Source organism: Ceratotherium simum, chromosome 16 (assembly GCF_057802395.1).
Source record: "Ceratotherium simum simum isolate JZ-2026a chromosome 16, ASM5780239v1, whole genome shotgun sequence".
In the NCBI taxonomy this organism is placed as follows: Eukaryota; Metazoa; Chordata; class Mammalia; order Perissodactyla; family Rhinocerotidae; genus Ceratotherium; species Ceratotherium simum.
In genome coordinates, this window is record NC_141915.1 from 43430444 (window position 1) to 43456425 (window position 25982).

A 25982-nucleotide genomic window follows, 5' to 3' on the forward strand; every position below is an offset into this window, starting at 1 on the left:
GGACTGGCCAATTATTGATGTCTTTTGTTTTCTATTTTTTTCTGCATTTATAAAGAGCATGTAATAATACCTTTATAACCAGAAAAAATGTCATTAAAATAGAATAATAAAAAAAATATCAGGCAACGGTATTTGTATTTTAAAAAAACCCACAAAAGGGGCCGGCCTGGTGGTGTAGTGGTTAAGTTCGCGCACTCTACCTCAGCGGCCCGGGGGTTTGCAGGTTCAGATCCCGGGTGCAGACCTATGCACTGCTTATCAAGCCATGTTGTGGCTGGCATCCCACATATAAAGTAGAGGAACATGGGCACGGATGTTAGCCCAGGGCCCATCTTCCTCAGCAAAAAGAGGAGGATTGGCAACAGATGTTCGCTCAGGGCTAATCTTCCTCACCAAAAAACAAAAACAAAAACCCACAAAAGTCATGGAACTACACACTGAAAAAGGGCACATTACTGTCTGTAAATTATGCCTCATAAATTTTAAGAAGTTAAAAAAGCTTTAAAGTTCTTGTATTTCATTTTAAACAGTCTATGTTATAGTACATAAATTATAATCCTTATGGGAAGTTAATTCACATACACTAACAGATGTTCCTGTTAAATGTATTCCCTTTTAAGACAATTAATTAAAGTTCTCTAATTTTGGTGCCACCAATTTTGGATTTGGGGTCCTGTAGCCTGTTATTACTGAAGAGGACAATTGTAATTCTGTTGAATAAATGGTTTGCTAAGCAAAGAACAGCCATATGTATATGCTTGATGTGCATCAACATTTCTGGAAACAAATGCTAAACAGTGATTACCTCTGAGGAATGGAAATGGAAAGGAATATGAGGGTGACTTTTACTTTTTTATATCCTTTAGTATTGATCAAAATTCTTCTATTATTTTGTTTTAGTAAGTTTATTCTTTTTTAATTTTTAGTTTATATATATTTTTTTGCAGGGAAAGATTCACCCTGAGCTAACATCTGTTGCCAATCCTCCTTTTTTCTCCCCCTCCCCAAAGCCCCAGTGCATGGTTGTATATCATAGTTGTAACTCACTCTAATTCTTCTGTGTGAGCCACCACTATAGCATGGCAAGTGACAGACGAGTGGTGTGGTTCCGCGACTGGGACAGTGAACCTGGGCTGCTGAAGCAGTGAGTGCGGAACTTGAACCACGAGGCCATCAGGGCTGGCTCTCTTTTTTTTTTTAATTGTGGTAAAAACACAAAATCTACCTTCAACGATTTTTAGTGTACAGTTCAGTAGTGTTAACTATATTCACATTGTTGTGTAACAGATCTCTAGAACTTTGTCATCTTGCAAAACTGAAACTCGATATCCATCGACAACTCCCCATTTCCCCAACCACTGGCACTCACCATTCTACTTTCTGTTTCCATGATTTTGACTACTTTAAATATGTCATATAAGTGGAATCATAGACTACTGTCCTTTTGTGATTGGCTTATTTTATTTAGCATATCCTCAAGGCTCATCCTTGTGACAAAATTTTCTTCTTTTTTAAGGCTGAATACTATCCATTACATGTATATACCACATTTTCTTTATCCATTTACCTGTCGATGGACATCCGAGCTGTTTCCATCTCTTGGCTATTGTGAATAATGCTGCAATGAACACGAGTGTATAAATATCTCTTCAAGATTCTGCTTTCAACTCTTTTGGATATATAACAGAAGTGGGATTGACAGATTAAGTTTTTTAAAAAGCGGGTTGGCCTGAGTTTGGGTTGACATGGTTATTAAATTGCTACTGATAAAATTATAGAACCAAAAGATGGTTTGCATCAAAGTAGAATTGCCATAAACAGGGAAGACCAAAAAGCATTCCTCATTAGTAGCATGCTTTTTTTTTTTTGGTGAGGAAGATCAGCCCTGAGCTAACATCTATTGCCAGTCCTCCTCCTTTTTTTTTTTTCCCCATTTCTCCCCATAAGCCCCACTAGACAGTTGTACGTCGTAGTTGCACATCCCTCTAGTTGCTGTATGTGGGACACCATCTCAGCATGGCCGGACAAGCGGTGTGATGGTGCGCGCCCAGATCCGAACCCGGGCCACCAGTAGCGGAGCTCGCACACTTAACCGCTAAGCCACGGGGCCGGCCCCCAGTAGCATGATTTCTTACTACCTTTCTGCATGAACTGGCTCAGACTCAACATCTAGTTTATGCTTATCGTTTTTCTAATCACTGACTAAAGCCTCTTCCATTCTCTGTTACCAGGCCTCAGAACACATATCTAAGTTGAATCAAGGTAGGGTTGCCAGCGTTAGCAAATAAAAATACAGGATACTCAGTTAAATTTGAATTTTGGATAAATGACAAATAATTTTTTAAATACCAGTATGTTCCATGCAATATATAAAAAATTATTCACTGTTGATCTGAAATTCAAATTTAACTAGGCATCCTGTATTTTATCTGGCAACTCTAAATCAAGGGTGATGGGCTCCTGCCCAGGACATCTATTCCAAGCCAACCTGTGCTGACCTATTCACAACTTTCTCTGGCAGTACCTAGTTGTGCCATGGCATTTCACATTCCTCCTCAGTGCACAAGAAACAGCCCCCATGCCCTCAGCTTGTGTCTATGCTGAATGCTCTACCCTTCCTTCTCCTAGCTATTTCCCAGGATCATAGTCCACTACTCAGAAGAGCTGGCTTGAGTGGCCACTCACTGCCTAAGGGCAATGACATAAATAAAAGGAAAAGCAGTCCCCACTCCATACTATGTCTCTTCTGGGTCAACAAGCCCCCCAAAAAGCAGACCACTGGAACTAAACAGCATAATCACAAACTGGGCTATAACCAAGAATGGTTCAACCGGGCAGATTCTTGTCCCTGATTATTTCCTCATCTGAATGTGAAGTAAACAATCCATTGGCAATTTGCACTTACCCTGTTTCCAGGGCTTTTGCATTTAAAAACATCCTAAGGAGCTCAAATCCTCTTGCAGACCCCTCTGCAGTCAGAGGCTGAGGCCTGTCACTGCTCTCAACAACACCTGGATACAGGATCTAACATCAGTCTACGCCTGCTGGGCAGAAGCCACAGCTGCAACGTGCAGAAAAATGGGCCAGGCCAAAGGAGCTCCCTGTCAGTGTTTTTCAACGTTTCCGGTGCAAAGATAAAATTTCACTTTCACAGAACTACACAAACTAAAAATAAAATGGAAAAAAGCTATCTAGTTCTGTATCATTTTTCCCCATGGTCAGGTCCCATTCAGGTCACTGGCGATGCACTGAAATTGGTTATGAACAGTTGCTTGGTTCTGCCTTGCCTGGAGTTTAAGGCTGTCAGCTAGCCCATGCCCTCTGTGATGGCCCCCGGAAAGCAGAGCAGACAAGGATACTTGTGGGAGGTTTGGCCAAGGATAAAGAGGGAAACCGGTCAGCTCTTCCTCGAGGCATTAGCAGTGAGTTTCCTTAGGTTTTCTTTCACAACCCCTGAATCTAGTTTAAAGTAGGCACACATGTCAAGGACAGGGCAAGGAAGTGCTATGCCAGTTCCTCAGGACTGAGAGGGCATGAGAGAAAACCAACTGACAACAAATGCTTGTCACGTGTCATCGTCTCTTTTCCCTGTTTTCCAATCCTGAGTCACTTCCTATTTCTAATTTCCTCAAAGGTGTCATTAAATGTATGGGTGGAGAAATTTCTAAGTAATGACACCAACTCATTTACATGTAAAGTGGGATGGTTCTTTTCACATGGGCCTACTCAATAGTCATAAACCAGAAGTCCTGAATCCATATTGGATGTTGTGAAAACGTGCTTAAACATCCAGTTAGGCACTCTTCCCAGCACCCCCAGCCCTATCCCCCAAATCACTTATGGGTTATTTGGCCGATCCCAGAGTCTCTGAATCCTCTGCAGTCCTTCACTCCAGGCAGCCATCAGTCATTTGAGCTGGCAGATGAGACAACACTCACGTACTATGTCGTGTCTAAATCTTGAAACAGAGATCATTCAAAACAATCCCTCTCCCCTTTATTCTGGCCCACTTCAAGTTACTTCTTTTTCCTAAGATAAGTGGTTCTCAAATCCTAATGTACATAAGAATTACCTAGAGAGAATTTTGGGGTGACACAGCTATTCTGTATCTTCCAGTGGTGGTTACTCCACTATATGCGTTTTAATTATACTCTAAAAAGTGTGAATTTTACTGCATGTAAATTATACCTTAATAAAACCTTTAAAAAAAATCACCTAGACAACTTATTAGTTCTGATTATGTAGGCCTGAGATGGGTCTAAGGAACCTACATTTTAATAGGCATTCCCTGCTACTTCTTACACAGGTGGTCCAATGGTCACATCTGGAAAAACGCTGTAGACTCAGCAAGGTCCACCCAGCAAAGATTTACTCCTCACCCTGTGAGACAGCCCCACTAACAGCAGCTTCTGCACTCTCCTCTAGGAAAAGAGCAGAGTGCTGGATTGAGCCACTGCACAATGTGTACACCTGGATTCTGTTCTCAGCTCTGCCTCAACCTCTATATTCTTCATGCCCCCGTGTAACATGCTTCCAAGCTGATAACTAAAGGAGGCAAACCCTAAGAGTACTGTATATTAAGATTAATATAAGCCTTTAAAACCTTAGAAGTAGTTTTAAACTCTACACAGCAAACATTTTAACTTTGATGCCAACACCTTTTCCAGGTATTAGTCTCTGTTCTGATGGCAAATCTGCCAAAGAATCCATTTTCAAAACTAACAGGTGACTTAACTGCTCCAACAGCTTTCAAACAGCTCACAAGTTTATTACCAAATATGGCTGGCTGACCAGTTTACAATCTGTGCTGCTAAGAGTGGGCTCTATGCGTGACCCACCAGTCAGCTATTCTGTTGTCTGGGAAAACAGAGGGCGTTGTTGCATTAAATGCTACCCTCGCCTCAGCCCTCTCCCACACCCTTCTCTTCTCAGAAGGTAGATTAGCCAGGACTGGTCTACGTCTGTGGGGAGCATCCCTCTCAGAAGGCACTCTTGGAGAAAAGGCCTTGAGAACCAAAGGGAGCCAGAGACAGGGCGGGTTCCCCGTTTCTGTGCTGAGACCTCAGCCTCCCTCTCCTCCCACATAAGGCCACCTTCCCAGATTAAGATGCCACAAATATGCCGATCCACTTAGCCACAGCAATCCCAGAGGAGTTCCACACTAGTTATGAAAAAGGGCATCTTTTAAGCCCAAATCTCTACCTGGAAATTTTCCTGCTCACACATTCCCACTGAGATCAACTTACAGGTAAATGTACAAGAAGAAATTTTCATATCAGGTTTTCTGTGTAAACCATTAAGCTCTTGGGTACTATTTTATACAAAGAACGGGGCAAAATCCTCAATATGATATTTCCTGGCAGCTGAGTTTTCAAGTTTGGGAAAAGACGCACAGACCACAAATGAATCTTCTAAAACTGTATTTGGAACTGACAAAATCTTCCTAGAGACAAGGCCCTGAGCACAGAGTCTGTCTCAACCATCAAGTTTTACACCAACTGTATAGCACAAAATTAGCAACGAGTGATCTTTGGCAGTAGAATGAGTAATTCCTTAGCTGTTCATACAATATACAAACTGCACACCACATGACATTAGATTTCTGGTTTAACAGTTAAATTTTACATTTAAATTATCTTAAAAAGTTGAAGGTCCTAGCTAAGCTTTTCATTATCAATATGCTAAGCATAAATTTAATACTTAGTGCCCGAGGTAGAGACTTCTGTAAGGGATTTATGAAAGAAAACACAACTGAGAGCACAATAAAGAAAAACATTTCCAATCTTGGAAGCATATAGAAAAATGCCTTTGCTGGTTCAACAAGCCAACCCTGAAACATAGAACTCTTAACTTCTTTTGTTTATGTAGAAATTTTGCACAGGAGTAGGACTCTTTTGTTTGGACGCCTGGATTTTGGAATACTATGGATTGCTTCTTTAAAAAGTATGATTAGTAATGTGGAATGTGCACGAACCAAACTCAGTTAACATCATTATCAAAAACAACATAACTGCATCAGGAACAAGAAAATCTTTTAAACTCTCCATGATGTGTGGCCAGAATGAGTGACAAGTATGCAATTCAACCTTATGATTCTAACATTTGATGGTGATTGTGAATTATTACAGATTTATGATATATAGGTGAGTTGAACCTTTATTTCCAGACTCTGCTCTGTATAGATGCAGGGGTTTTATTATTTTCAGGTAATAAGACTCTTCATGAGATTACATGATTTTATAAAGATAAAATTAATCTAATGCCTGGAATCTTCCAATCAAAATGACCAGCAAATGTGTATTTTTGACTTCAGGTACTTTTCTTCACAGTCAGGAAAGACCTTTCCTTTATAAAAAGGCATTTCTTAAAGTTGGTTAGACTATAACATATCTGCCTTCTACTGAAAGCTGGCTGACCAAAAATTTATCATAAACTATAGATGTTATTTTTAGAAGTGTACTGTCACTTAAATGAGACAGAAAGCGTAAAGCATGAACATTTATAAGCTTAACGGGTAAAGCATAGGTATGACTAATAGGAATAACATTTAAGTCCATTCTTGGTATAAACTGCTCAGAGCATGTGTTTTAAACCATCACTGATTCTTGTGATAAACAGCACTGCAGGACATCTTACTACCATCACACAGCTCTTTGAACTATTTTTGGGGGGGGGCTTCAAGCTCAGACAACTGATCAATAATAGTAGGTCTTTTAATACCTTTTACCAGAGGCCCTCTCTAACTACTTCGTAACACTTCTGAGAGGTAAGCGGCTGCTGAAAGTTGGAAAAGTAAAGTGAACTCCCTAATTTCATACCACAAAGGAATGACAGAGTTAAGGTACCTATTGATGATTTTTTTTCTCTTTAAAGATACAAGTGTCCTTCTAAAAGACAGGTATGTGGGAGTCCTAACCTGTGAGAACCATTTTAGATGGCAAAGGTCATTTTTATCAAAAGTAATCCTATAGACATTAGTCAAGGAAAATTCCCAGAAAAAATGACTTCAAATGAAATAAGTCTTGTGGTTTTAAACAAACAAATATAGAAACAGGCAAAACTTAGTCATAAAGCAAAGACGAAGCCACAAAATGAACATTAACATTTTTTTAGGGGAAAATGTTAACTAATTCTCCCTTCAAATTTGACCTAAGAAAAAAGCCTGTTTTACACATCACTTCTGGATAATAGATTTTAACAGAGACGAGCAAAAGACACACCACATCTGAATAAACCCAATAGTATGTTAAGGAATACAAACATGTTGTTGGTTGTATCCTGATTCTAGTAAGTGAAGGAGTAAGCACTCCTATTTAGAGAAGCAAACGTCATATGACAGAGCATGTCTTATATGGCAATTCAAAGGAGTATGATTTTGACAGGAAAAAGAACTGCTGTCAGGCTTTTTATACAAATACTTGTAAGTTTCAGAATAATATTTTTATAGATTCAATGTAGACCCAATTAATGGGTTAAGCTAAACAGTGATAGGGTCATTTTCTTAATGCAGGTCCATAAATGTCATTAGGGGAAATGGCTTTGGCAAACTCATATGTTCAAAGGCTGAAAGAAATGTACTAAGAAAGCAGAGTTGGGAAATCCATGTCATAATTAAAACTTTAGTGAGAAAATAAAAATAGATTTTAAAAGTGTGTGCATGAGTGAAGTGACTTAGAATACTTTCTATATATTAAGAATTTGAAGAATTACCCAGACACAAAAGATAACATTCTCATCAGAACACGCCAAGATGAAACACCAGGGGCACTGTTTGTAGAAATTAAGTGGATGCTTCTGGCACTGAATGTCTGCCTGGCATTTCTGCCTGACTCTTTGCCTCTTATCACTCTCAAATCCCCAACCTTTCCACTGGCAAAGCCACTCTGTTCTCCTCCAAGCTCTGAATGGATGGATGTGGTATGTGTATTTTCTGTCCTTCAGTTAAAAGAAATCTACTTGAAGCTCTAGTGATGTAAGAATTAACTGGTAGTTCTTTATCTTAGCTAGGCTTAGGTATTTAAAATCTTACCTGTTTTCTTTCAATAATTATTGAATTTCCTTATTAAACATTTCGTTTGAAGGAAATGCATGTCAATTATCTAGGATACACACACATATATCATTTTCTGAAATTTCCACTTCAGTTTCACCTAAGTTTACGTTTTGCTTAAGATGTTTAGAGATCCTGAGGAGCTTCTCTAGGCTAAACTTTATATACTTTAAAAAAAAAAAAAAAAAAGGCAAAATAAAGGTAAATGCATGGCCAGAAGATGAGCTTAAATTTTCTACTGAGTTTCTTTTGCGGGGGGCGGGGGGGGGGGGGTGCGCGATGGAGAATGAAAAAGAACTGCACAAAGGACACTGTCCTAGGATTCTCCTAAATAATGGAGAATAGGCATTTTAAAATTAAGATATAAAAAAACAATACTTTTGGAATTTCAAAGTCGTAGGTGGCTTCCAACAGCTTTGTGTTAGAAAAGAATGAAAAAAAATGAATCGCTCCCTCGTGAAGCAAAGGCTCCTTCCTTTAAATCTTTACCAAGCTCTTACTCAGAAGATCATAAACTATAAGACAAACAATGTGAACATGACAGGAGAGCAAAGCTCTCCAACATAATATAAGGTTGAAAATGGCACTAAAATACTGCAAATTACAAGCGTTACGTGAACATTAATGCATGTCACTGACAAATAGATATGACTATAGAGAATAAATACTGAAATTCTCTTGAGGTCTATTTACAGATAGAATCTCAGGTCTGACTCGTTTTCCAGGCAGAAACCTACATTAGCAGAAGTATGTAAATTATAAAATTTCCACAGTAAATTATCAAAAATATGGAATTTGGATTTAGGCCTTCCGCCATACGCAGTACAAGTAGCTTAGCCTACAAGGGAATTTTTCCATTTCTAATGTTAACATATAAAGAAAATATCTATCACTGGCTTCTTAAGAAACCACAGAGAGGCAGGTTTCTGGATAGAGATTTAAGGCAAATCAAACAGGTCCACAACTAAACATCCTATTAGGGCTCATTTTCTAGGCATGACTTTGCTTTGTGATAGAGGAATCTTAGTAACACTCTAGCCAGGGTCTCCACACTGCTAGCAGACTGGGGACACCTTTGTGTATCAGCCTTTTGAAAGAACTTCAATGATATACACACCATGAAAGCATATATTGGCAATGCTTGATATTTAAAGGAATCCTGCAGTGAAATCATTTATCTCCTCTGAAAGTACAAACAGGTTTTCAAAGATTGGATATAACTCTGGGCACATGAATGAGAGTCAAAGATTTCTCAAGTATAGGAGAGAAGATCTCTACCTCCTTCCACTGCGGACTTTCGTTCCAAGACTGAAAACTGACTCCTCCTCCTCTGGCTCCTGACATATCTGAAATCTCCCCTGCAACATGAGAGGCACTTTTATTAGGTATAGTATCTATTAAAACTTTAAACCCAGGGTAGAATTTGCTGAACAAAGTAATAACACTAGCCTAACAGGCATTACCTTAAGGATTTTTTTTCCTTTAATATAAAAAGTATAACTACAGTGGTCCAATGTACAAATACAAAAGAGTTCCCATACTAAAAAAAAATGTACCATAATACTGTACATACAAAAACTGTTCAACAAGAATGATTTAAATATATCTGTTCTTTTCCAGATCTGGAAGACACAAATGTAAAGTTCTGCAACTTTATTATTGCTGGAACCTGTGCTCAGGAACACTGTGTTTCCCTTTCTCTTCCCCTTGTCCCAGCCTCGCCTTCAGAGTCCCCTGAGCTTGGATCATGAGCCAACATCATCCCTGAAGATAACCAGAGCCAAATGTTTACTCAATGGAAGTCATTATTCAGTGAGCCGCTGCTTACCATAAACTATGAAAAGCCCAAGTTTTAAGCTCAGCCAAGATTAAATCCAGACGGAGGTCTTTCCATCTCCGGATTTGCTACTAGCACTGCTTTTGTTGGACCCCACTTTGGCTTTTTTTTCCCGGGGACCATGGGGGTTGTTTTGGTGACTGTAGGCCTGGATTGCTAGATCCAAGCGCTCCTGAGCCATTCTGATCTCACGCTGCAGAGTCTCCAGGTCAGCTGGGAGGTTCTCCTCATGGCTGCCATATTGTTGTTCCTGGGCAATGTTGGCCTTGTTTTGCTTGGAGGCAATCTTAGCATTGGACAGTTCGGTGTACTGGATTTGATCTGGTTTGATGGCAATGTTATAGCCAGGGGGAGCAGATGGTGTATTCCAAGTGAAAGGATAATTATAAGCACCCGGATCTTCCAGTTCCCTCCTTTTACTGTTTAGTGAGTCTCTAATTGTCCCAAACCCTAAATGCAGCATCTCCCAAATGTTGAGCAATAAGCAAAGGCCTGTAACACCATACATTATCAGAAGGAAGATGGTCTTTTCAGTGGGTCTAGAAATAAAGCAGTCTATCTTATGAGGGCAAGGAAGTCTGCTGCACACATAAAATGGGTGGACTTGGAAGCCATACAGAAAATATTGCCCTATCAGAAAACCCACCTCAAACACGGTCCTTGCCAGCAACTGCAGTACATAGATTTTCATGAGCCCATCCTCCCGAATCCGCCGTCGACCATCATGCTTGGGTTTAGGTTGTTGGTTCTGCTCTTTATTTTCTTTTTCACTTTCTAATTCCATTTCTGGATACATCATGGGATCCTCTTCATGGTCTTCTTCTGTTTCTTCCAGAGCCCGGTGCTGTTTCCAACGCATTGCATAGGGTTTGCTCCGAGCTGCCTTCTTGTCTGCTTCACCATGCTCCATTTTGGCAATCTTATGAATGGCATAGCCCAGGTACATCACTGAGGGGGTTGCCACCAGGATGATCTGGAATACCCAGAAGCGCACATGGGAGAGAGGTGCAAAGGCATCATAGCAGACATTCTCACAGCCTGGCTGCTCTGTGTTGCACACAAATTTGCTTTGTTCGTCATAATAGATGGACTCTCCTCCTACAGCGGTAAGGACAATCCGGAAGACAATCAATACAGTGAGCCAGATCTTCCCCACAAACGTAGAATGGTTGTGGATCTCCTCTAGCAGGCGAGTCAGGAAGCTCCAACTCATGGTGATTGAACTGGTTTGCCCTGATAAAGACCGAAAAATACCAAAGGAAAATCAACAAATATTAAAATCTTAACAATTTAATTTTTTTATTGATGATATCTCTAGGAACTACTTCTCTGCATACTTGAAATCTAACTTCAAGGCTCATACTAGAATGAGTGTTAGAATAAATAGCATCTCACTCTCTACTACCCTCAGGTAGGACAATTCACCTCAGTCTATGAGCACTTGTTTGGGTTAACAGGGTCCTAGGAAGTCTGATTTGCTTTCATGTCTTCCCTAGTTTAAAAAGCAAACTTTAAACTTTATATATACACTATTTATACTCTATATAAACTTTACATATACACTATTATTTCATGTCTTCCCTAGTTTAAAAGGTAAAATTGTAGCTATCATTTGAGATGTATTTCTCAGACACAATACTGAATTCTTTACATATACTTTTATTTCATAAGACCTTCAGAGCTTTGTGAGATATAGATAAGAAAACAGCACAGAGGTGTAGCTATTTGGTCCAGTCACAGTAAGACTATCACTGAGAACATAATGGAGATGCTTGGGCTGGACTCCATTGTGAAGAGGTACCTTATTAGAAAACTTAAATTTTGGACCTGGTGACAAACTATTAAAAAGAATTAAGGAGATGGTATAGCTGCAAATAACTGGCAGTGATCAAGAACTAAAACAAAAGACAGAACTAGGAAGACACTCCCTAGCTAGGCTGCAAAGCATAGCAGATTCTAGGATTCCTGTATTTTGCTTATGGTAGATGTTAAAAAATGTCTGCAATTGAATTGTGAGCACATTAAATCCAATCAATAGGCAAATCCATTTAAAAGAGCATTTTGTTTTTTTGTGTGTGTGTGAGGAAGACTGGCCCTGAGCTAACATCTGTTGCCAATCCTCCTCTTTTTGCTTAAGGAAGATTGTCCCTGAGCTAACATCTGTGCCAATCTTCCTCTACTTTGTATATGGGACGCCACCACAGCATGGCTCGACAAGCAGTATGTAGGTCCACACCCAAGTTCCAAACCCGTGAACTCCAGGCTGCTGAAGCGGAGCATGCAAAGTTAACCACTACACCAGGTTAGCCACAAAAGAGCATTCTGAAGGACAGTTTTATTTTGAGATTCTTAGATCTATGTCCAGAGTCCTGATAAAGATCATCTAAGTGAGCTAATGTATGTAAAATCTCTAACGCAACCCCTGACACAAAGTACACCTAGCTTTCCTCCTTCTCTCTCCCAGTTTACTTCTACAAATTATAGGTGATTATCAGCATCAACAAAGTTTAAATACACTTTACCTGTTATCTAGAACTTCTGTTATCCAAAATTTTCTTAGAGAAATGATGTTTTGCTTACAACTTTTCCAGCTTCCCTCTGGAAGCGAAAAAAGAAAAGAGGTCATAAGCTTCCTCCTACAGAAAACAATGAATCACTAAAATGTCATTTTCAGGAAGAAACAAAGTTTTCTATGTACCACAGGAATTCTATGTACCACAGCATGAGACAGAAACAGGCATGAGTTTGAATACCTGTTTCGTTCTCCCAATACATGTGGTAGGAGACACTACGTAACAGTGAGTCTTAAGTCATTTTAGTCTAAGGAAATATGACAAGAAGATGAATCATTCACGAAAATCTGAAGCAGATGAACTCTGGCACCTATAGGAAAAAGCCAAGGCAGAAAAATCGCAACGAGTTTAAGCCAGGTCACTAAAAGCCTGTGAAAATCTTCACCCTGTGTGCTCTATTCCCGCTCTGTTCCCTGGAGCAGCCAAGACCTCTCGTTGGGATTTGAGCAGCCAACTAGGAGCAAGCTGTTTAGTTAAAACACCCAACAGCTGGCTCTCAGTCACTGGGACCCCTGTATCTATAGGAGGTGATTTATAGATTCAACTGCTCACAGAAAGAAAACAACTGCATCTGTATTGTGATTTAAAAAAAAAAAAAACCAACCTAGCGCCAGCCCTGATGGCCTAGCGAATACCATGCTCTCTGCTTCATACCACTCTCTCTGATTGCAGCCTGGGGTTCGTTTCCAATCGCAGAACCACACTCCCGCCGTCTGTCAGTAGCCATGCTGTGGCGGCAGCTCACACAGAAGAACTAGAAGGACTTACAACTAGGATATACAACCACGCACTGTGGCTCTGGGGAGAAGAAGAAAAAAAAAAAAAAAAGAGGAAGACTGGCAACAGATGTTAGCACAGGGTGAATCCTTCCCTGCAAAGAAACCCAAAAACCAAAAACAACCTAACACAAACTACTGCTCATTACCAAGTTCTGCCAACTTTGAACAGCTATGGCCAAGAGTCACCCATAAGGTGCCAACTTTGTTCATTTAGTTATCATTTAATCTAATAAATAAATGTTAAGAGTCTCTGAGTATTACGTTTTATTTTGTTTTTTTGCTGAGGAAGATTCGCCCTGAGCTAACATCTGTGCCAATCTTCCTCTATTTTCTATGTGGGTTGCTGCCACAGCATGTAGGTCCACGCCCGGGGAACCAAACCCGGGCTGCCAAAGCAGAGCATGTCAAACTTAACCACAGGGCCACGGGGCAGGTCCCTAAGTGTCACATTTTCACAGTAACTTTTTTTTTTTTTAAAGATTTTATTTATTCATTTTTTTCCCCCCAAAGCCCCAGCAGATAGCTGCATGTCATAGGTTCACATCCTTCTAGTTGCTGTACGTGGGACTCGGCCTCGTGCTGGACGGAGAAGTGGTGCCTTGGGGCGCGCCCGGGATCCGAACCCGGGCCGCCAGCATCAGAGCGCGCGCACTTAACCGCCAAGCCACGGAGCCGGCCCAACATTTTCACAGTAACTTAATAAAAAACTTTTTTGGTAAGATACAGGAAAAAAACCTGGAACAATTTCCAAAAGGTCAACAAAGAAGTTAAGAAGAAAAAAAGAAACGAAGCCATTTACATAACATGCAAGTATCATGACTTACATACAGAATCTGACCACACAAAGATCTCACCATAAGACTTCAAGTACAACTCCCATTTCCAGCTCTGATGTCCAACTGAGCTCACCACTTCTCTCACTAGATATGCAAGCTACTATAAAACCACAAAACAAGAAGTAAATAGTATGCAATGTTTAAATGGTGATGTAAGCCACGTTTCCTGCATACAACTCCATAATGATTCACATCCACAAGTTCAGACTCTGATTTTTTCCAAATGACCCATCTAAAGCATTTCCCCCAAAGCCTAAAATTCTATTTGTTCCAATAAGCCAAAATCATGAGTGGAACTGTTAATTAGTTAGAAAATGCATCCTCTACACCTCCATCCATACCAAAGACATATGGATAGCTTTTTAATAATTATTGCTATGAAAGAATTTCTCAACAGTTCAGCATCTCATCCAACAATGTAACTTTTTTTGGGAGGGGGCAGGGAGGAATTGGTTGATAAGCCCTTGAATACTTATGTAAGTTATAAGGCAGCCATTTAAAGGTACCCAGAAGTACGCAATGTATACTGGTTTAGCTGTAGGCCTAGAAAATGCTGAACCCTTCGAGTCTGGTTTTCCACGGGCGTTCATAAGTACAAGAGCACGCTATACCCGTACCTTGAGTATAAGGGATGTGTTTAGTAACTTAACTCCAGCATCTCATAAAATGCATGATGGACAATTTTCTTTCTTAAATAACCATGGGCTTCCTAAACTGAATGGCAGCATCACCACTCTTTTGATCTCATGAGGAGTCAGTAGGTTTTTCTTTGATACTCTTCCTTTTCCAAATCCCTTTCCTCTCCTTGCAAGCATTAACAGAATGGCTTAAATATCAGAGTATACTACTCCAATGGGGTGGGGAGGACAGAGAGGAGAAATCGAGAAAGACAGGCACAGACAGACAGGAAAAACTGAATGAGTAGAATGGTGGTTCTGGAATTAACATTTCCAAGCAGACCGTGTCACTGCCAAGTGTGGTCTCATTGTGTTCTTGCTCCACTAAAGTTCCCTTTCTTCTGAACCATTTTTTTGCTTTGCTATCAGAAACCTAAGATTCAGGACATAGTCTTCTCTGACTTCCCTGCTTCAGCAAACAGACTTGGTTATAGAGTAGGCAGTGAGAGTGTGCAATTAATCTGTGAATGGCTCTCATGAAAAAATAAAAATTTCCATACTCCATCTATGAATGGAAAATGACACGGGAGCATGTGACCATGTGGTGAGAGGTGGGAGAATGCCAAATACCTAAATGTTTTTTGCTAATTAGAAAAGTACAATTGATTTCTATGTACTTCTATATTTAATATCTTCTTGAATATATCCTTTATGCTTTGGTTGAATTTATCTATAGACAAATTCCAGAAAGTGGTATTATTAGGTCACAGGAAATGTAAATTTGCATGGTTCTTGTTTTGTACTGTCATTTGACTTTCTAAAAAGGTCCTAGTAATTTACAATGTCTAGCAACAAATGATTACAATTTCCCTTCAACCTCATCAGCATTGTTTGTTATGCTACTTTACAGGTACAAAATGGTATTTCATAATTGTGTCAATTTGTATGTTTTTAATACAGCAGGATACATTTCCTCCATATTCCCCCCTCTTTGTGGACTGTTTCTATCTTTTTGCCCATTTATCTGCAGAATGTGTCCTTAATATAGTACAGACATTAACCATTTGACATTTAATACAAACACCTCAGTCTATTGTCTTCCTTCAAATTTTATGATTTTTATATAGTCACATCAGTCAATTTCTGGAATAAATTAAAAGGTAGAAAAGTTATTCTTTCTAGGATTGCTTTTTAGATAAAGAATACTGCAATTCATAGTAGTCCATAATTCAAAAGGATTCACACATACACAAAGAAAATACATACTGTATCCATGTTTGCTTATATAACACTTACTGGACAGAAAGCAAATGTGCTATTTTTAGTTCGTTTTCCAAATAACTAAAGTTACAAATTTACCTTGTCTTGCACTAGAAAATATAATTTAAAAAATTAGTTGATATCAACATGGTAATACATTACGTAAATCCTTCCCAAATTCTTTATATTTAAAGAGTTTTCTATTAGTTATACCTAACAAGATCAAGTCAAAGTTCACTGCATTTTTCTGTAAAACAGAACTAACAGGATTTTTGAGGATTAAGTGTCAAGCACAGGGCCGGCCCTGTGGCTTAGCAGTTAAGTGCACGTGCTCCGCTGCTGGCGGCCCGGGTTTGGATCCCGGGCGTGCACCGGCACACTGCTTCTCCAGCCATGCTGAGGCCGCATCCCTCATGCAGCAACTAGAAGGATGTGCAACAATGACATACAACTATCTACTGGGGCTTTGGGGGAAAAAATAAATAAATAAAATTATAAAATGGATCTAATCATATAATCTACCTCCTGAGATAATCCAGATATTGTGCTTTACACTTTTTTTTTTTATAGTTTTATTTATAAAAAAAATAGTGACACCACTTGTCAGGCCATGCTGTGGCGGCATCCCACATAAAGCAGAGGAAGATGGACACGGATGTTAGCCCAGGGCCAGTCTTCCTCGGCAAAAAGAGGAGGATTGGCATGGATGTTAGCTCAGGGCTGAGCTTCCTCACACACACACACACAAAAAACCAAAAACAATACCCAAAAAGAACTCCAAGGTTTCTCGGCAGTTGGGAGGGAAGACTAAAACTAGGAAAAGGCTATCTCCAACAAAAATTATTTAATTAAGAAGGATAACTTATTTCGGCATTGAGAATAGGGACTAGAGAAGTTGGAAAATTCAGCTCAGGGGACATCAGTCTGAGATGATAATACTTCTTAAAGGGGAGATACACAGATATATACATATGAAGTGCTCAGAGCTGTGCCCGGCCTCAAGGGAAGCATCATTATTACCACTACTACCAATGATGCTGCAACTTTTTATCTTGTCACCTCAACTGGACTGGGAGCCCCTAGACGTTAGACACCACATCTTTCACCTCTGCTTCCCTAGAATCTAACCCAATGGCCAGCTAAATTAAGTGCTAAATAAATGTTTGATAAACAAATGAATAAATGCATTCCTATGGAATCTGCTTTACACTTTTTATTACAATCTCCTCTCTATATATTTTTTCTCCTAGGTTCCCACTGCATCAGCCTGTCCAAAAAAGGAATAAGCAACCTCATGAGGCAGTGAACCCTGGTTCACTGGACAGTTTAAGCAGAAAATGGGATGTTGTATGGAGTCCAGTGTTAGGTAAAATACTGGGATAGAAATTCATCATTTTTACTGAAAAGTTTTAGTTCCTAATCTGGGTTCAACACCTTTCAGGAAACCTTTTGCTTACTTCCCCTAGTTGTCTCCCTTTCCCATTTCTCTTCAAAACCTATACCTTAAATCTCCAATCCCAGCTCAATTCCAAATTTTCAGACGCTTTTACATTCTTCTTCACTGAGGAAAATAAATGCCAACAGATGGAAATGCTCTCAACTCTCTTCTCTTCCTGTTTAAAAACCAGACAAAATATATGAAACAATAGTTATCAGACATTAGACAACAGGCAGCACAAGACAGGGATCCCTGAGAGCAGGGAAACCAAGAGGTGAGACCTCTGATTGCCCCACCTTACTGCAAGCATGGAGAGAGTTTCTAGGCTGCAAAGCAAGTAGGGGGAACCCAAATAGAGCCTGGCACACTCACTGAATTGAGGAGACAGAGGACAGAATTTGGAGAGGCCAAGGTAGCTAGAATTCATAGGGCAGAGTACTAGAGAGGAGAGCTGCACAGAGAGCAAGCTCTGGAGATCTGCAAGGGTTCCCCTCAATCTTCAACTGAGTACTGATCAGCGAATGTAGGTGAGGAAATTACCCAAGGAAGGGACAAGAACTAGGAGAGAACATGCAGTACAACCCTCAGATATCACACAGGGCCAGGAATAATTTGTGTTCCCATTAGCCAGAGTGGAAAGACATCCTAATACATGAGGCATCAAATAGAGTACTCAGAAAAGTATTGCCTCAGAAGCATGGGGAAATTAGTGCTTGACTAAAGGTTGTTCTGCCACCCTCCCCCCAATGAAGTTTAAAAGCAAGCCTCGGGGCTGGCCCAGAGGCATAGTGGTTAAGCTTGTGTGCTCCGCTTTGGCAGCCCGGGGTTTGCAGGTTCGGATCCTGGGTGTGGACCTATGCACCACTCATCAAGCCACGCTGTGGCAGCATCCCACATACAAAATAGAGGAAGATGGGCACAGATGTTAGCTCAGAGCCAGTCTTCCTCACAAAAAAAAAAAAAAAAAGCAAGCCTCAAAGAATCAAACTGTTTTAAGAACTTAAATGAGTCCAGAACAAAGTTCAAAAATATTTAAAGAATACAAAAAACAGGGCCGGCCCTGTGGCTTGGTGGTTAAGTGCGCGCGCTGCGATGCTGGTGGCCCGGGTTCGGATCCCGGGTGCGCATCGAGGCACCACTTCTCCGTTCATCCTGAGGCCGAGTCCCGCATACAGCAACTAGAAGGATGTGCAGCTACGACATACAACTATCTACTGGGGCTTTGGGGGGGAAAAAAAAAAAAAAAAAAAAAAAGAATACAAAAAACAAAAACCAGAACCCAACAACATAAAATTCACAAGTTTGGCACCCAATAAAAAATTACCAGGCATACAGGAAAATATGACCCAGGAGAAAAAAAATCAATCAATAGATAACAGACCTAGCAATGACACAGCTGGAATTAGTAGACAAGAACATTAAAATAGCCATTGTAAACATATTCCAGGGGCTGGCCCGGTGGCGCAGTGGTTAAGTTTGCGCCCTCGGTTCGCTGGTTTGGATCCTGGGCACAGACCTACTCACCACTAATTAAGCCATGCTGAGACGGCATCCCACATAGAACTAGAAGGACCTACAAGCAGGATATACAACTATGTCCTGGGGGCTCTGGGGAGAAAAAAAGAAAAAAGGAGGAAGATTGGCAAGTCTGACGTTAGCTCAAGGCCAATCTTCTTCTTCTTCAAAAAAAAAAAATTCCACGTGTTCCAGAAGGTAGAAGAAAGCATGAACAAGATAAAGAGAGACATGGAAGATATAAAAAAGACTGAGGGGCTGGTCCAGTGGCATAGCAGTTAAGTTCGCATGTTCTGCTTCGGCAGTGGCCCAGGGTTTGCCGGTTCAGATCCTGGGCGTGGACTCATCAACACTCATCAAGCCATGCTGAGGCAGCGTCCCACATAGAAGAACTGCAACTCTGCAACTGTGATATACAACTATGTACTGGGGCTTTGGGGAGATAAAAAAAAAAGAGCAAGATTGGCAACAGACATTAGCACAGGGCCAATGTTCCTCCAAAAAAAAAAGAAAAGACTGAAATTGAACTTCTAGAGATGAAAATTACATCTGAGATGAGACAATGCTTAAGATTTAAAACTTGAAGGCACAGCAACAGAAACTATCCAGAATAAAACAGAGAGGAAAAAAACAGAAAAGAAACGAACGGAGCATCAGGGAGCTGTGAAACAACTAAGCCGACTATGGTAAGTTAAAGATGGATACAGTAGGGCCAGCCCCGTGGTTAAGTGCGCGCGCTCCACTACTGGTGGCCCGGGTTCAGATCCCGGGCGTGCACTGACGCACCGCTTGTCCGGCCATGCTGAGGCCACGTCCCACATAGAGGAACTAGAGGAATGTGCAACTATGACATACAACTATCTACTGGGGCTTTGGGGAGAAAAAGGAGGAGGATTGGCAATAGATGTTAGCTCAGGGCCGGTCTTCCTCAGCAAAAATAGAGGAGGATTGGCATGGATGTTAGCTCAGGGCTGATCTTCCTCACAAAAAAAAAAAAACCAAAAACCAAAAAACAAAATAAATAAAGATGGATACAGGGCCGGCCCCGTGGCTTAGCGGTTAAGTGCGCGCGCTCTGCTGCTGGTGGCCTGGGTTCGATCCCGGGCGTGCACCGATGCACCGCTTCTCTGGCCATGCTGAGGCTGCGTCCCACATACAGCAACTAGAAGGATGTACAGCTATGACATACAACTATCTACTGGGGCTTTGTGGGAAAAAATAAATAAATAAAATTATTAAAAAAAAAAAAAGATGGATACAGTAAACCCTAAATCAATCACTAAAACAACAAAACGATGTTACAGCTAATACTCCAACAAAGATAATATGGAATCATGAAAAACAGATGCGACAAAGAGAAGATAAATAGGTAGATGGTAGATTTAAACCCAACCATATCAATAATCACATTAAACGTAAATGGTCTAAATATTCCAATTAAAAGGCAGAGATTGTCAGACTGGATTATATAAACAAGATCCAACTATAAGCTGCCTATAAGAAATCCACTTTAAATATAAAGCCACGAAGAGATTAAGAGCAAAAACATGGAAAAAGGTGTAACATGCTAACAATAATCAAAAGAAATCTAGAGTAACTATATATTAATATCAGACAAAGTAGATCTCAGAACAAGGAATATTACCTGAAATAAAGAAGGTCCTTTCATAACGATAAAGGGGTCAATTCACCAGTAGGACATAAAATTCCTAAATGTTTATACATATATTAACAGATCTTCAAAAGAGATGAAGCAAAAATTATAGAACTAAGAGGAGCAACAGACAAACCCACAATTAATAGTTGGAGATTTCAACACCCCTCACTCAATAATGCATAGAACAAAGAGAGAAAAAACAGTAAGCATATAAAAGACAATACTACCAACCACTTTGAGTAAACTGACATTTAGAGTACATCTCTACCCGACAGCAGAAGAATTCACATTTTTCCCCAAGGACACAGAGAAAATTTACTGAGACAGACCATATTCTGGACCATAAGGAAAGTCTCAATACATTTAAAATGATTCAAATCATACAAAGTATGTGTTCTGATCACAATGGAATTAAATTAGAAATCACTAAAATTTAGCTATCTTCCTCTATTCTCTCTTATCACTGAAAAATCTTCATACAGATGTCTTATCAATTGGAATCTGTTCCCAAAAGAACTAATTTTCTTTTCCTCTTCCCCTACATCCCCCAAATTTACCTCCTACATTTCCATTATCAATTAACAGCACTGTGAAAGCAAAGCTATTTTTTTCAGAAAGCAATCCTTACGTTCCCTATAAAACAAACAACAAAACACAATTCAGGATTTACTGAACACCTATGTGCCAGGAACTAACTATACTGGGTGTTCATTTCCTCACAAAATCTTATCTTTTAGATAAGAAACAGGTTCAGAAAAGTTAAGTAACTTGGTCAAGTCACAGCTACTGGCATAGGTTGGTTCAACAGGTTAGTTTAACTTGCAAGTCTTCTGTTTTCACTATGTTATCTTCTCTTAACTCCAATATCCAATAAGCCATCAATCCATGAATTATTACTTTATGATGCTCTCAAACACATCATGTGCACCTGAATCTGGGTATCTGAAATATCTGAAGAATTGAAAACTATCTAATGAAAATTATGTAAATGACTAATAACTGATGATGAGTAGTGAATAAACTAGGGTAACATCCACGTGATGGAATGGTACACATACCAACATGTCTTCATACCACCAATCTACCAAAACTACTCTTGCCACTGATAAGTTCTACACTGCCAAATTCAGTGGTCAATTCTCTCAGTCAACCTTTTAAGCCATATTTGATACAACTGATAACTCCTTTGTCCTTGAAATATTTCTTCTTTTCACTTGGCCTCCCTGATACCATACTCTCCTGGCTATTATTTCCCAGTTTCTATTTCAGTCTCTTTCTCCTTTCCCAAACTTCTAAATGTATATCCTGATTTTTATCCTATCTTATTAGCCTATCCTTTTTAATGTTCTTTGCTGGTTCCTCCACCAGAATTCAAGCCATAAATGATGTCCCATTTACTCTAACATCTCCCTTGAACTTCAGACCTGAAATTTAACATACCCCAAACCAATCCTCCCATCCTCCAAAGACCTACTCCATCTTCAGTTTTCCCAATCTCAGTAAATGGCTCTACCACATTCATGCAGTTTCTTGGGCCAAAACCTTCAAGTCAACCTCACTCCTTTTTCTCACTCCATAGCCAAACCATCAGCAAATTCTGTCAGTTCTATGTTCAAAATATATCCACAGTCTAACCACTTCTTTCCACCTCCACTGCTATCACTCTGATCCAAATCACTTTCATCTGTAACCAGATTATTGTAAAAGTCTTCTAACTGGTCCCCTAGCTTAGGCTCTTATCCCTCTCAAACCTATACTCCCAAAAGCAACCAGAGTAAAGCTTTTAGGAAGTAAGTCAAGAAGGAAGGAAGTCATCATGTCCCTCTTCTGCTCAAAACTCTCTTGGAATAAAACCCAAGCTCTTTACTGCAGTCTACAATGCCCTTTATCATATAGCCACCAGTTCACTTTCTGGTCTCATCTCCTTCCATTCTTTCTCTTGCTCATTCTGATTCAGGAATACCTGCATCCTCACTGTTCCTCGGATCACACCAAATATGCCATGCTTTTGCCTCAAGACTTCTGCGCCAGGGGCCAGCCTGGTGGTGTAGTGGTTGGGTCTGCGCGTTCTGCTTCAGCGGCCCAGGGTTCACAGGTTCAGATCCCAGGCGCGGACATACGCACCACTCATCTAGCCATGCTGCAGAGGCATCCCACGTACAAAATTGAGGAAGATGGGCATGGATGTTGGCTCATGGCTGATCTTCCTCAACAAAAAGAGGAAGATTGACAGAGGTTAGCTCAGGGCCAATCTTCCTCACCAGAAAAAAAAAAAAAAAAGACTTCTGCACTTGCTATTTTCACTGCTTTGAACACTCGTTTCATAGATATTGGCAGGACTCTCACTTCATTCGTCTTTGCTCAAAAGTCACCTCAAAAGTCACTTTCCCCAGACCACTTCCCTCTACATTAACATCTGTCATTCCCCAGACCCTTTTTTTTTTTTTTTTTTAAAAGATTTTATTTATTTTATTTTTTCCCCCCAAAGCCCCAGTGGATAGTTGTGTGTCGTAGCTGCACATCCTTCTAGTTGCTGTATGTGGGACTCGGCCTCAGGATGAACGGAGAAGTGGTGCCTCGATGCGCACCCGGGATCCGAACCCGGGCCGCCAGCATCACAGCGCGCGCACTTAACCACCAAGCCACAGGGCCGGCCCCCCAGACCCTTTACTCAGCTTTAATTTTCGTTATAGCACTTAACCCTCACATAATATATATGTAATTTTTATTTTATAATTTTATTTATAGAATGTAAGCTTCCCAAGGGGCAGGATTTTGTTCTTTTATCCCCAGTATCTAAAACCCCATGGCCTGGCAAATAATGGTAGGTTCTCAATAAACATCTGTTTAGTAAATAAATTCAAACATTTAGAAAAATGTTCATGATATATTAACTGAAAACAATAGGATACAAAATAGAATTATCCCAATTTTGTGAAAACAAATAAAATTTATGCATTAAAAACCCCTAGAAGGGCCGGCTCCGTGGCTTAGCGGTTAAGTGCGTGCGCTCTGATGCTGGCGGCCCGGGTTCGGATCCCGGGCACGCCCCAAGGCACCACTTCTCCGTCCAACGCGAGGCCGAGTCCCACGTACAGCAACTAGAAGGATGTGAACCTATGACATACAACTGTCTACTGGGGCTTTGGGGGGAAAAAAATGAATAAATAAAATCTTTAAAAAAAAAAAAAAAAAAAAACCCCTAGAAGAAAAACTAAACTTTAAAAAAAAAAACCAAAAGGCTATAAACTAATATCTACCCTATATTCTTCCTTCTTCAGCCTGTCTCCTACATCTCCACTAGAATTCTCTCTCTAAAACGGATTTGTGTTACTCCTTTCCTGAAAAGCTAATGGAGGTGGGCTCCACAAACCAGTGGGGCTAAGAGGGACCTTTTAATTAATGGTGTTTGGGCAACAGGATAACCATCTGGAAAAAAAGATAAAAGAAGAATTCATACCTCACAGATATCTAGATAAATCTCAAATAGATAAAGTATTTAAATATAAAAACTGAAGCCATAAAAAGCATTAGAATAAAACACAGTTGATATGTGTTACAACTCTGGAAATGGGAAGCAAAAAAAAGATGAATTTGAGTACAAAAAAATAAAGTGTGTTTGGTTAAAAAAACAAAACAAGGGCCGGCCCTGTGGCTTGGTGGTTAAGTGCGCGCGCTGCGATGCTGGCGGCCCGGGTTCGGATCCCAGGTGCGCATCGAGGCACCACTTCTCTGTCCATCCTGGGGCCGAGTCCCACATACAGCAACTAGAAGGGTGTGCAGCTGTGACATACAGCTATCTACTGGGGCTTTGGGGACAAAAAATAAAAACAAAACAAAACAAAACAAAACAAAACAAAACAAAACAAAACACCATAAGCAATACTGAAAAACAGTGAACTGAGAAGAAAGTTCTTAGTAACTCTTTTATAGGCAAAGAGCTAATCCCCCTAATACATAGAGTCCCCCCTCCCCCCCCAAAAAACAACCAAAAATCCAACAGAAAATGGACAAGGGACACAAACAGACATTCCACAGGAAAAAAAACCACACACACAAATTCCCTTTAAAAAAGATGCACAACACAGATGAACTTTGAAAACATAATGTGAAGTGAAAGAAGTCAGACACACAAAAAAGCCACATATTGTATGATTCCATTTATATGAAATGTCCAGAATAGGCAAATCCATAGAAACAGAAAGTAGATTAGTGGCTGCCAGGGGCTATCAGAAATGGGATGTGACTATTAATGAGTATGAGGTATCTTTTTGGGATAACGAAAATGTTCTGGAATTAGATAGTGGTAATGGTTACACAACTTTGTGAATATACTAAAAACCACTGAATTATACATTTCTAAGGGATGAATTTTAATGCATGTGAATTATATCTCAAAAATAAAACAAACTACTTTGAGATACAATTCTCTTAGCACACTGGCGAAAATCCAAAAGTTGAGAAGGTTGTGGAGAAACAGGCGTTCTCATACATTGTTGATGGGAGTGCTACAACCTCTGATGGCAATTAGGCAATATCTAATAAAATTAAAAATGCATCTATCCTTTGACCCACTAATCTCACTTTTGGGAATAATCACACTATAGCACTGTTTTTATAAATAACTCAAATGTCCACTGTCAAGAGAATGGCTAAATGCACTATGGTTTATCTACACAGTAGAATATCATGTGGGTGTAAAAAATAATGAAGAATGCTCTCCTTGTATGGAAAGATATCCAAAATATTTAATTAGTGAAAATAGCAGGTCTATGAGTGTATATATTATATGCCTTTTACATAAGGAGAAAAAAAATCTGTTTTTGCTTATATTTCTATAAAGAAACACAAGGATACATTAAAAAAAAAACCTAATAAAAGTGGGAGAGGAGACTGAGGAGGATGGGGTAGGATCAAGACTTTTGATTATATATCTTTTTATATTGCCTTGTTTTTTGAACCAAATAAATATATTGCCTTTTTATTTTTATTTTTTTTTTGTGAGGAAGACCAGCCCTGAGCTAACATCCATACCAATCCTCCTCTTTTTGCTGAGGAAGACCGGTCCTCAGCTAACATCTATTGCCAATCCTCCTCCTTTTTCCCCCCAAAGCCCCAGTAGGTAGTTTTATGTCATAGTTGCACATCCTTCTAGTTGCTGTATGTGGGACAGCGCCTCAGCATGGCCTGACAAGCGGTGGGTCAGTGCGCGTCGGGTATCTGAACCTGGGCTGCCAGCAGCGGAGCGCACGCACTCAACAGCTAAGCCACAGGGCCCGCCCCTATATTGCCTTTTTTTTTTTGGGAGGAAGACCAGCCCTGAGCTAACATCCAATGCTAATCCTCCTCTTCTTTGCTGAGCTGGCCCTGGGCTAACATCCGTGCCCATCTTCCTCTACTTTATATGGGAGGCAGCCACA

At 40.1% G+C, this 25982-nt stretch overlaps 1 protein-coding gene across 13 annotated transcripts in view; it reads right to left on the bottom strand.

Moving 5' to 3' along the window:
• Positions 1 to 5403: 5403 nt before the first annotated feature.
• The window catches only part of GJC1 (gap junction protein gamma 1), a 42512-nt gene continuing 21933 nt past the window's right edge, over positions 5404 to 25982 (bottom strand). For 3 of the 13 annotated variants that reach the window (XM_004432568.3, XM_014789092.2, XM_087441288.1), the window contains exons 2-3: positions 12410 to 12485; positions 5404 to 11120 (exon numbers count right to left, since the gene is read on the bottom strand). In XM_004432568.3, the coding sequence (XP_004432625.1) occupies positions 9919 to 11100 (1182 nt within the window). In that variant the 5' untranslated portion in view covers positions 11101 to 11120; positions 12410 to 12485 and the 3' untranslated portion in view covers positions 5404 to 9918. Of the gene's footprint in view, positions 11121 to 12409; positions 12486 to 13064; positions 13259 to 14093; positions 14176 to 17454; positions 17566 to 25982 lie in introns of those variants that run through there. The other 10 variants (XM_087441285.1, XM_087441284.1, XM_087441290.1 and 7 more) reach the window with 8 other exon arrangements.